At 51.0% G+C, this 12201-nt stretch overlaps 3 protein-coding genes across 3 annotated transcripts; 1 reads left to right on the top strand and 2 right to left on the bottom strand.

The window, feature by feature from the left end:
* Positions 1 to 361: 361 nt before the first annotated feature.
* F5B22DRAFT_632820 (quinon protein alcohol dehydrogenase-like superfamily) lies at positions 362 to 2422 on the top strand (the record flags this gene model as incomplete). The annotated part of the gene is made up of 2 exons (XM_047976742.1): positions 362 to 1380; positions 1429 to 2422. The coding sequence occupies 2 exons, from the start codon at positions 362 to 364 to the stop codon at positions 2420 to 2422; spliced, it is 2013 nt and encodes a 670-aa protein (XP_047835661.1).
* An 896-nt stretch (positions 2423 to 3318) lies between these two features.
* On the bottom strand, positions 3319 to 5907 carry F5B22DRAFT_641447 (uncharacterized protein; the record flags this gene model as incomplete). Its single annotated transcript, XM_047977991.1, has 4 exons — positions 3319 to 3476; positions 3611 to 4899; positions 4966 to 5518; positions 5571 to 5907. The coding sequence occupies 4 exons, from the start codon at positions 5905 to 5907 to the stop codon at positions 3319 to 3321; spliced, it is 2337 nt and encodes a 778-aa protein (XP_047835660.1).
* Positions 5908 to 7218: 1311 nt separating this feature from the next.
* On the bottom strand, positions 7219 to 8967 carry F5B22DRAFT_151790 (uncharacterized protein). The gene is made up of 4 exons (XM_047969148.1): positions 8532 to 8967; positions 7914 to 8471; positions 7544 to 7826; positions 7219 to 7390 (listed from the first exon to the last, which is right to left on the bottom strand). The coding sequence occupies exons 2-4, from the start codon at positions 8468 to 8470 to the stop codon at positions 7328 to 7330; spliced, it is 903 nt and encodes a 300-aa protein (XP_047835659.1). The 5' UTR covers position 8471; positions 8532 to 8967; the 3' UTR covers positions 7219 to 7327.
* Between the last annotated feature and the right edge of the window lie 3234 nt (positions 8968 to 12201).

The raw sequence follows: 12201 nt of genomic DNA, 5'->3' as shown, positions 1-12201 counted from the left end.
CTCCGCGGGCGGCCGTTCTTTCACCTCCGGTACATCGCCCCGACTTATTGACGAGCCGACGACCCGATTACCGAACCGTCTCTGATCTATTGCTTCCCAATTCCCCATCTTGAGACCCGTGCTCGTTACTCTCTTCACATTCGCTTTCCACCGTGTGCTGCGCACCGCGTACCGCGCTTCAACCCGCCGATTTCCATCGTAGAATCTGTCGTCCGAGTGTCCATCGACTGTTTCCTGAACCACGGTAGCCGGCACCATGGGCCCAGCGACAGCTGAAGGCCCGTTACTGACAGTGCCTACTGTCGGCATGTATCCCGGATCCTCGACATCAGACGCAAGTTTATACTCCCACGGTCCTGGAATGAAGTCAGGCGACTATAATTCAGAACCTCTTAGACCGGTCACGGCAAATCCAGCCCGCGCCGGTCGCAGAGCGAGTAGCTATCTGGTTTGGCGACATCAGCAGAGAGATAACCTTTCGGGTGATGGCGACTTTGCCCAAAATTTTAGCGAGCTAGTGGTCGAGGAGAAACACGAAATAGAAAATGGCGTGTCTAGACACGGTACATCGTTCAAGCAGAAGTTCCGCAGGGCATCCTTGACGTTGATGAGGGGCATGGTAGGTCGTGATCGTAGACGCTCGGAGACGGCTGTTGATTACCAGGATGATCGGCCAACAACTGCACATTCGGCCTGGAATCGGTTACGACTAGCCACTACTTTTCGCCATCCAAAGACATCCCATGATGAGCGAGCTGTCCTTGAGACTATCTACTCGCCTCTCGAGTCTAACTTTCCAGCATATCCAGTCCCTGGCCACGGATTTGCGCCTCCGATTATTCCACATCATACAGGCGCTGCTGCCAAAGCTGCCGCTGCAATACAGAACGAGTACCTAACGTTCACACGGCACCACTATCTTTCCGCAGACGAGTTCAATGACCGTGAGAGCGGCATTGGAATCGCTGTTACCACTAGCGAAGCTCATAGTGATGCTATGATGAGCGAGAACTCTACCGTCGTCAGAGTTGACTTCATCCGTGAACTGCCTCAAGAGCTGTCTATTCATATTCTTTCATATCTCGATGCTGCTCAGCTAGGCGTCGCCAGCCGGGTATCTAATCTTTGGAATCGGGTAATTCAGGACCAGTATATTTGGCGACAATCGTTCCTGAGAGAGAAAACTCATACCTATGCTACTAGTCTACCTGTCCAGCCAGGAGTTGGAGCTGGTGTGCCCTCTCTTCGTCCTAGCAACGATTGGCAGAGAGTTTACCGGGCGAGAGAAGAACTTGACCGACAATGGAAGATTGGGACACAGGCTCGGGCAGTTTATTTGAACGGACACTTGGACAGTATATATTGTCTGCAATTTGATGAGTACGCGTTTCTTTTACAGTGATCAAGTCAAGTTACTAATCTGAGTAGGAATAAAATCATAACGGGTTCGCGGGATAAGACAATTCGCATATGGGATATGCGCACCCTACAATGCCGCCTCGTCATTGGACCACCGGAAGTAGTCAATGAGACTTCTATCTTATTCGATCCGAACGGCAAACCGATACATTACGCTTCATCTATTGATAATCACCGCTCCAACCCATCAGTGCCTGTTACTGTCTCGTTTCCAGTTCATCACAAGGCCTCAATTCTTTGTCTTCAGTACGATGATGAGATACTCGTAACTGGTTCCTCAGACTCTACCTGCATAGTCTACAGTGTGAAGTCAGGTTATCGCCCTGTTCGACGTCTTCAGTGCCACACTGCAGCCGTACTCGATTTGGCTTTTGACGACAAGCACATTGTTACTTGCTCCAAGGACATTACTATTTGTGTGTGGGATCGTGAAACAGGTGCGCTGCTCAAACAATTACGGGGCCACACTGGGCCCGTGAATTCGGTACAGTTGCGTGGGAACACGATTGTGTCGTGCTCTGGGGATTTTTCAGTGAGACTGTGGAATATTGACAGTGCTAAGACGATCCGAGAGTTCGCAGGCCATACTAAAGGTCTTGCTTGCAGTCAATTTTCGGAGGATGGGAGGTTTATCGCTTCTGCGGGAAGTGATAAAGTTATTCGTATCTGGGATGCTAATACGGGGGAATGCCTCCGAGACATCCCAGCGCACGATAGTCTCGTGCGCAGTCTACATCTTGACAGCATCAGTGGTCGCCTCATCAGTGGAAGCTATGACACTGACATCAAGGTTTTTGACATAGATACTGGAGAGCAACTACTCAACTTTCCGAGGTGGCATGCCAGCTGGGTATTAAGTGCCAAGTGCGATTACCGACGGATTATCAGCACTGGCCAAGACCCCAAGATTCTAATCATGGACTTTGGAGCGGATATCCCAGATATTCATCTGCTCGAAAGCGCAAGAAAATATGAAGTTGCCTGTGATGCTGGATTCATCTAATAAACTCACCAGGGGTCTCAGCGGATCTCTATGGAACTATTCTTAATGGCGGGTGTTAATTGCGATAACTCGGAACCGTTCCACTGAGCACCATTGCTTCCTCGCCCACAAAATCCGTTGATCCACGGATCTCATTTGTTATCACGGCCAACTATGAAGTGGGTTTCGATGTGATTACCTTTTCTTTGGGAGCTACTTCTGGGTTACTATGAAGTAGCGCCCCCTTTGTATCACAATATATCATCACAACTTGGCAGCTTCCGAGACGGAAGAGATCGAGGTGGTTTCAAACAGGCATGGGGGCTAGTGAGTTCTGGCGATTCTCATTCGTAGGCGTTTGCTACCGTCTGTTTGGTACTTACATATACCTATGTCGCTGTGTGCTTTTAGCTTGCATTATTCGGAAAGCCAGCTGGCTTCTGGATCTGGCGTTTGTTCTTTTAATCCTCATTTAGCTAAGCGGGCATCTACAGCATCTGGCGCGTCGCTTCGTTTTACCTTCTGGTTTGGGTTTATCATGTATGCTACGCATCATAGAATGAGTCGCATCGTTATCGTACAAGGACGCGTTACACTTAGCTAGTTTTAAATATATTAATTGATGAGTCATGCTTCTAGTGTCGTTTGAATGCTGACTAGATTTCGAGTGTCATGCGGGCGTCCTTGACCCTTGAAGGTGAAGACCAATTCATTAACCTCATCGTTATCCCTTGTTCTTGCAGTATCATAGATGCCAAAGCCACATCAAATCTTGACGCTAACACTCTATTTCCATAAAAAGACTCGCGTCACCCTTTATCTACTCCGTATGAAAACTATTCATATAGATGAAGGGATCTGAAATCAACTACGTAGAAGAAATGGCAGGCTAAATCTACATGTATACCAGACTGGGACTAATACTGTCCGTCAAAAAGATACCTTTCATCGGTAAAGGACAGCAGGAATCGTGCGAGTAAACGCCCTGTGTAGTCGAGCGTGATGTCGCGCGGGTAGGGGTGTGCTTCTGCTTGCGGGAGGATCGGGTCTGCAGCGAGGAAGTCAAGTTCGTGCCCTGGAATTTAAATATATTAGATCAATGTTTTGGGTGATTCAAGAAAGTGCCGTCTCTCATTAATACAAAGAGGCGGTTCATGAAAGAGGGGGGGAGGGGATGAAGGGAGGGGAAAGCATCATGCGTATACTCACAGCTGCCATCGATATCTAGCAGAGCGCGCAGCGAAGCGGCCATCTCGGCTGCTGCAGGCTCAAGGTCCGCGTCTAAGGTTGGGTCTACTAGGGGATTAAACGTGAGGCCTGCGCCATTCCCCGCTCCACTCCCGCTGCCGCCAGCTGAAGAGCCGCTCGCTGTACATCCGACGCCGGGCTCGCGGACATGATGCGTCTGGTACACGGCGTGGAAGCGATACGCAACCTGTCGGAACGGGAGGTTGTCGATCTCACGGCACATCTCGAGCGCCTGCTTGCGACCGCCGACGGCGAACCCACCGGCCTTATTCGCGTCCGACGCAGCATCGAAGGCACTGCTGGCGTTACTCCGCCGGCGCGAGCGCAGCGCGACCTCGGCCTCAGACACCATGAACATGTCGGCCGCGGTCTCGATGCCCTCGAACAGGAGGCAGAGGACCAGGAACGACGCGAGACAGGACGCCCACTCGGCGCGCGAGCGCGGCTTCAGCGCGGACCCGAAGGCCGTGAAGAGGGACTGCGTCTCCTTGAGCAGGTGCTCGTCGAGCACGGCCTTGACCTGCCGGTTGAGCACGCGCGTCGTGGCGTGCGCGCTTATGCCCGGCGACAGGAACGGCAGCTTCTCGGGCTGCGTCTGCCGTAGATGGTGCAGGCGGTCTAGTGCGGAGGGCGTGAGGCAGAGCTGGCGCGTCAGCACGTAGTGCGTCACGTAGACCCCGAGCGCGCGCTTCACCATGACGGATTGCGAGCTCTGCGCGTAGTGCTGCACGATTTCGAGGACGCGCCGCGGCAGCTGTGTTCCGCGGAGCGAGTCCGTGACTTGAGTGGCGTACTGCGGCTCGGCGACTAGATTGGCGATGTACTCGCGCGTGCGCCGCTTGAGGGCCTCGCGCTGGTTCCTGTCTTTCGGGTCGACGCCCACGGGCACGGCGGGCCGCGAGTGCAGGTCCAGCTGGTTCACACCCGTGCTGACGTGCCAGTGGTGCAGGATTTCGGCGCTCTTGGGCGCGCAGAAAGAGGCCGGGATGGTCAGCGTCGACTTGAACCGCGAGCCCGAGGACAGCTCGATGAGCCAGGGCGAGGATGATGGGGAGGAGACACCGTAGAATTTAGAGACGTTGTCGGATATGAAGCGCGTCATTGCGTCCTTTTTGAAGTGGCCCCTGATGAAGCCTGGGAACAGAACCGGGAGGAAGTCTGAAAATTGCCAGCATACGACTTGTGGCAGCTGCGTCGAGATCTTCTTGCAGTTCTTGCAAGGTCGCTCTTCGTCACAGCTGACTTTGCGGCTGTACGTGGATTAAAGGGGTTTTCGTCAGAATGATTGACATGAGGGTGGGAATAGGGGGACTTACCTGCGACAGCAGAAACAAGCGCCCTTTCTCCTAATGTTCCGCGCCCTCTCCGCCGCCGAAAATGCCAGAGGGCCTTTTCGTCCACGCTGAATCCCCCCTGCCACCTCGAAACATTCGAAAAGGTTTGGTTTGCCGGACTGTTGATTAACACTGTTAGGCGTGAAGACGACAAAGTTATCCGACGTAGGCGCCGGGTGCTTCTTCTTCTCAACTCTCCCGCCGCCCCTGACCTTCTTGATCGGATCGTTGTCCTTGGGGTGTCTGGGCTTCGCAGAGGGCATGCTTGGGCTTGAGCGTAGAGAGCCGCTTGCTGCGGATTCATGCGAGATTGTGCGAGACATCTGTGCGCTGGCATCTTCCATGTCGAAGAACATGAATTCGTCGTCTGGTAAACTCACGGACACCCACGGGTCATCGTTACCAGTTTGCTGGAAGTGTAGAGGGATCCCTAGGTCGGCAGGCTGAGTCTGGATGTCCATTCCCTCAAAGCTCGCAATATCACCGGTGCTGCCTTCCTGAGCACCTTGTTGGAATTGATATGTGTCCATTGTGCCTAGGTTATTAGTTCAACCATTGATACGTTCTATTCACAAAAAAGCACCTACTGTTCAGCAGATCCGGGAACAGAAGCTCGTGGTTTTCCATGAGCTGCTGGTTATCCCAAAAAGATAGAAACTGGTTCTCGGAATCCTCTTCTGTGATGCTCGATGGCCCTTGTTGGTTCGGCTGTGAAGTAGGAGGCGGTAAGGGTGACAGAATCGGTGGTGATGCTCCCAAGTTATGAGGGTATCTAATGATACCCCATCCGTTGAAGCTGGAACCTGGACTTGTGGTGAAGCCAGGCGAGCTGGACTCTACATACTGCCATGAATCGGTATCTTCCGTAGAATTAGCGCGCAGATAATCTTGTCGCGATGGCGAAGCAGATACCGCTGAAGCCATCATCGTCCTGCGGTGAGTCCGAGGTATCAGGTTGCGATGCAGTAATGGTTTCTCATGAGTGATGTTGACACTCTGTCGCTCGTAGGCCGACGCACTCAGCGTCCTACCTATACGTAGCTGCTGGTGAGAGAGAACCCACCCGAGGTCCGATTGCCGTACCCTTTTCCTTCACGTATCACAACACTACTGCCAAACTGCCAAACTGCTTTCAATGGGAGACGATACAGAGACATTTAAATAGCGACGAGCAGATTAGTTTCATGAGCTGAAACAGAACATGACAGCCTGCAATATAGCGTAGGCAGACTGCTTGCTTGAGCACAATCAAGAGGTGCAGCCCTTTGAACATCCGCTCAGCCACGGGAGACTAAGCTGAAAAGGATACCGAGAGTGCTTGGCAGGCTACTCGATTGAAGACTCGGTGTCCGTTAAAGGCTTACGGCGCATATATCCATACCTACATTAACTACGCGTACCTACTTATACCTGAGTAGTTTCCGTTCCATAGTCTGGTCCTGAAAAGCAGCCCCAAAAAGGATGCCATCGCCGGCTGTAGAGGCTTTTAGGAAGGGTAGGGTTGGATGCCGGAACTGGCTGGCTAGGTATGTTTAGTTTCGCTTTAAAAGTGGCATGGCTGTTTAGAACGCAATCCGACGGTAAAGCATGTAGGTGGCCCCCTAGAACTCCTGTATGGGCAAATAAAGCAGATGAGCTAGATAAATTGGGAAAATGTTACATGATGAGGCACATCGCGAACGGGTGATGTTAGTAGGCCTTTTGTGCCCGACCTGCTGCCCAAGGTTGCAGCCCAAGCCTTCAAGCCTTGGGTTGGGGCGCCAGCTGTTGGTTTCCTGGGATCACAAGTCATACGTGAAATCTAGCATACTAAATAAGCAATGCAACGTGGGGAGATCCGAGACATCCATATTGTCTGCTCCCTGTCTCTTCCTGTCGTGTCGATGTTGTAGACATGCGAAAAGACGGGAGTGCAGTGAGCGAGCAGTGCGAGAGTGTGTATATATATATGTATATGTATATGCCTATACATTAGGAGGAAAACCCGTCTCGTACAACGCATTCAAGCGGCAATAAGCTGGTTTGCACCCCGATACCCCAGCACCAAAACCTAGCTACGTACATGTGAAAACCCAATATCAAGAGGCTTCCTGCCCACTGCCGCGCTTTCGTCATAAAACCTGTCATTCTGAGCTGGCTTTCCAGCGATCTGCGAAATAACTCTTTATTTCTTTTTTTCCCTGCAATTTGTTTGAAACGTCAAAAGTCGTATCTCGTCACACACCGCGACAGCGGTTGAAGTTGAACTTGTTAACATATATTGTTGTTTCCTTTGCTCACTGGCACATCTACTCTTCTGAGAGAGTCGGTATAACGTATAACGTAACTATGCATGCGGATATGCTCAGCGGAACCGCGCCGCCGAGGCCGCCGTTCGGTCTTGAATCTGTTGTTCAGTTGAAACGTACTACAATAGATAGTCAGCGCCCAAGTTCGATTTCGATCCAAAGCCCACCGAGAGCTTGAAAGTATGTATAGAACTGCTCGAAGAATCGATAAACGAGCCATTCCTAATACTCTTGGATATTATGGGAAAAGTTTGCGTGCCGATATTACTTACAAGTCTGTCCAGATAATCCATAGCTGCTGCATCCTTCAGGATCTTGGCAACCTGAATTCCGGCGCTAATGAGCTGTAAGACGTTGCGGTCATCTTTCAATGGCCGCGACTGATGCTTCGCAGCATGTCGCATCTCGAGCGAGTTCTCCAGAATGGTGGCGAACTGTTTGATCTGTCCATTGTAGATAACGCGTGCCGGGATCCGCCTCTTCGTTGCGAGACGCTTTAGTAAGTACACCCATTCCGTCCATTCTCGATCCTGGGGTCGCTCAACAGGACGCATGCTACATAGGTTGAAGTGTTAGCGCGTTGTGGCTCTAAGGGGTGATTTCTCGCCCGAGAGAATCTTGTTCAAGCGAACATGCACGTACTCTTGAGTGAGCGGTATAGGAAACTGATACTTTGCAACAAAATCGAATGCGCATTGCGATAATCGGTCATTAACTGCAGCCAGAACTTGATCTTGCTCTGACACTAGCAGATTCGTGGGAAGATGGGGCATCTCCCGTTCTTGCATTGCGATATAATCAGATGGGGGTCGCGCGAGGAACTGCACTTGTGGCCCATCGAACTCGTCTCTGTTCGAAGGTTTCCTCTGAGGTCGACCCTTGCCAACGTTTCTACTCGACCCTGAAGGTGGAGAAGTGCTAGCAATACTATTTCGCCTGTAGTCTGGAGTGTGGACCAATTCATCTGCAGAATCTATAGGCGAATATTTACCCTGAACTGGCCAACTCGGAGAGCTAGAGCTGGTATAGGAGCCGTACACCGGCCCGGAGGCATTATGAGACACCGACGTTGGGGTCGATACGTAATGAGGCGCAGTGGGAAGGAAAGGCTCAAGCCGTGTGAGCGAGGTGCTTGGGCCTGTTGCTGATGTTGTTGCTACACCATACACTGGTATCGCTCCGGATGGGAAACTCGTCATTCTTCGCACAACATTGTTATTCCTACTAGTTCGTGAGAAGGGATTTGCTTCACAACCTTACCTCGATGGTTGGTAGCCAGGGTGATCAGAGGATTCTGACAACAAGCCGTCATTATAAATTACGCTTCAGGAGGTTAGCTTGACTGTTGACGATAACGAACAAAGTCATATCGAAAGTTCGCACCTGCGAGAAGTTGGCCAATACTCGTTGGACATGACGGGCGCCATGTCAACACCTCAACCCTTGAGAAGAAGTCCTTCGATAAATGAAATCCACGGCAAGAAACAGAAAAAAAAGCAAGCAAGCAAGATGAATATGGTCCTGAGGCTCTGCCGATCCTGGTACTGGACTTTGGGATCCTCTAGATGTATGGGAAAAAAGAAAAGTCCGGTGTGTTCCTGGCCACTGGGTTGTGGTATCCTGATTCAAATATCCGCGATGCGCTTTATCCTGGATGCATCGGCTGTTCTCTGGGAGAGGAAAGGAAAGGGACTAGCCGTCAACTAAATCACTAGCAGAGGCGTTATATGTGTCCGGCAAATAAACGCAACCCCGGTGACTACTGAGTTCTCTCAAACATTGGGCGTTGTGCTCTGTCGCTCACCTCTGATGAAGTTCCACGGTTGGGGGTAATCGCTGTTTCTGAGATATCCAGCCAGCAAGGGCTTTTTTATGTCGTGATGCTGATGGCAGAGTTTTGCCACCATGACCAGGTAGTATCCTAGAGAGGCAAAGTCGTGCAAAATGGCTTCACCCGCGGGGGACACTTGTCGCCCACATCTCCTGGGGGCATACTAAGCAGGGCGGCAATGAGTTTGGTAACATGGCCCAGACAATATGGGCTATCATGCGCTGCCATGAGTCGAAAGGCTCCGTCTTGTCGTCCCAAAGCCGGTGAATCCAGCCGCTCCACTTCCGGCGAAGATCTGCTAACATGATCTGGCTACCAAACTGCACGACCTACGGTATGTGCAACCCTCTGGAGGACACTGGGAATGACCCTGCATCGAACTATGCCAACGTGTACACGCACCGAGGCGAACACTCTATCAGGCCCATAGACAACTCTCATAGCATGACAGGAGCGCGGCCGTGTGGAATTGCGGGAGCTGCCATTGATTGGGCACCAGGCGACCGACGACACGCCGCTGGGCGAGTAGGGCACCATTAGGCACTGAGCATCCCGAACGGGAATGTTCAGCCAACGCCCGGCACTGAACGGTATCAGGGCCCTATTACCTACATCCTGCCGAGCCTGCCTACATGTCGCGAACGATCGTGTTGCATTACCAGGGGATCCCTTACCAAAACAAGAGCGGTGGGCGCGTGCTGGCTGCTGGCGAGAAGGGTGGGCCTGGATTGGGCACGAATGTCAGAGAGGAAAAAAGATTAGGTCCCAGGTAAAAGCCCAACCATCCATCCAGACAAGGCTGGATTGGACCGACCGGTAAAGAGGACCTATCATGTGGCTGGTCAATAGCAAGGCAGTCAATGGTTGATGGCTGCCGATTCCAGAAGTTCCATCCCCCGCCATCTACACTGGATAGTGACTTACCGGGCATCTCGTGGTTTGCACGGGAGCAACCCAACATGCTGGGACGATTCGGAGCCGTTCTTGGTTCATGACATCAATATTACTACCGCTTTCCATCGGCACCACCTAAGGCAAAGTCTCTCCTGTAAGTACCGGTATGCCATGCACCCCAGACAAGTCGCATAACTGCATAGCGAGAGAGGCGAATGATATGCACATTAGTTACTTGGTAAGAGAGAATTGGGCCGGCCGGGGCGGGGGTACCTATGCTGTGAAGACATCGCCGCCATCAGATGGATGACGAGATATGGCACTGACAGACCTGACAGACCTGACAGACCAGATCAGACTTGGCCAGGCCAGGCCAAAGCGCAGAAGACACGTACAAGCTGACTTAGCTTAGGTACATATAGCAGGTAGGCGCAAGAATAAGTAAGGATATGCGGTGGCATAGCGCACGATGGGTTTCCCAATAACTAGGTATCAAATACATAGTATTGCTAAGTAGGTACTACTATGTAGCCGGGGGTAGAAACTCGGCCGGTATCTCCTCCTGACTTGGTGGCGACGGGATAGCCCGCGCGCGTCAATGCTTGATGATGAAAGAGGTTGCCAACAACAAGTGACGCCTACAAAAGGCATATCTAATCGTCGGTAAGCTTTGAAATCCAGTTTCAGGCTCTTGCACTGGACTCGTTGGGACTCCACTTCCGTCATCAACCGACCCTCAGGCTCCCCCCAGGTAACATTAGCGATTGATAAAGAAGGCATTAAAGGTGTAGAAGTTGTTGAAGATTGAAGGTGTTAAGTAAGCTAGAAGGCGGTTATCTATTTTTTTTTTCTGTCTTCAAATTCAAGTTGTCAATCTTTATATAAAGTGGAATTGGCTAAAGCAGAACTACTTTCATTTTTGGTAAGAATCATATATAGAACTAAGTACCTAGATTTTATCGAATTGACTGGAATTCAAGACCCCAACCCTCCCTTCGAGGGGGGAGCCCGAGGGTCGGTATGTCATCAACTGTGGGCTGTGTTCATCGCAATACCTGATATAAACAGCTATAAATGTCCGGTCTTACTCAGCGCTACTGGCACTTGCACTACACTGGGTTAGAAGTTCTAGCTCTACACAACCGCCGGACGGGAAATTCCACACGCACCCCTGCCAGTAGAATCGTCTTGTTGCAAATAAGTGCAGCAAGAAGTCACAACTCCTCTCTGGTTGCCGTAACTTGGGAGGGGGTGAGAGAAACTTTCTGCAACTAGTAGATAGGCTATTAAAGTACCTACATAGTACATATTACATTTAGCGCAGCCTCAATCCCTCACACACAACATGCCAATTCAATTCAAGCCGCGAGGCAGATTGAAGATGCCGTGTTTTGAGAAGTAGGTTTCATACAACCGCCTAGGCTTCTCATACCTATAAACTCTACTTTCAACTTACTTATCACATAATACACTGCACAGTATGGCTCATTGAGGCTACACATACATAGTATATTCATGCTTATCATCCTGTACTTATACTGTATAATAACCCCTATTGACCTGTTACAGTATGGCCTTACGGGGTAAGCGTGCGGCACAGCTTCTCACTATCTTCCCAAATGACCCCGAGCGGGTCCTGAGTCCGAGGGACTTGTCGGGCGATGCGATGCTGAGCGTCGACTTGTAGTCTCAGTATCAAACGTCATATCTTCAAAACTGCTGTATGTGCTCCGGACAGCAGTTAGGGTACGGATATACCGAGGTGTTATAACTGTAAGTCAGACAGAGAGAAGTCACAGGTCTTTCTGCGACGATGCTGTGCCTACACCCCGCCACAGCCAATAAGATTGCCAGGGATAACGTAGGCATGATGAAATGGCACTGGGAACGACGGTACTAACGATGTTCAAGGTAAAAGAAAATGAGTCGAGGATTTAGGAGCGGCAAATATGCTATGCTGCCTTTTTGGAATAGGTATCGCAGGGCTGCATGATGATCCTGAGTCGCTCGCCTACTCGTGCCAAGGAGAATCTCCATGTGCCTATATGTCCTCAAGTTACAGGCTCTCAACTTAAATTGGAAGTCGACGCTGTCGCGTACTCCGCGAGGATGGTTCCATGTTAGATTCAAATCACCTGTGATCACAACCACACCTGAGCAAGGCCACGCCCTTGTCAGGGCTTCAATGACACACCTACACTACAC

The sequence above is a fragment of the Xylaria bambusicola genome (assembly GCF_022495145.1).
Source record: "Xylaria bambusicola strain CBS 139988 unplaced genomic scaffold F5B22scaffold_2, whole genome shotgun sequence".
NCBI classification, from domain to species: Eukaryota; Fungi; Ascomycota; class Sordariomycetes; order Xylariales; family Xylariaceae; genus Xylaria; species Xylaria bambusicola.
This window is presented reverse-complemented; position numbering and strand designations above follow the sequence as displayed.

Coding starts and splice junctions, on each gene's coding strand:
- F5B22DRAFT_151790 (XM_047969148.1), bottom strand. CDS start 8,470: ATGACGAGTTTCCCATCCGGAGCGATACCAGTGTATGGTGTAGCAACA. Junction 7,827..7,913: donor CCTATACCGCTCACTCAAGA/GTACGTGCATGT, acceptor CAACCTATGTAG/CATGCGTCCTGTTGAGCGAC. Junction 7,391..7,543: donor TGGATTATCTGGACAGACTT/GTAAGTAATATC, acceptor TATCTATTGTAG/TACGTTTCAACTGAACAACA.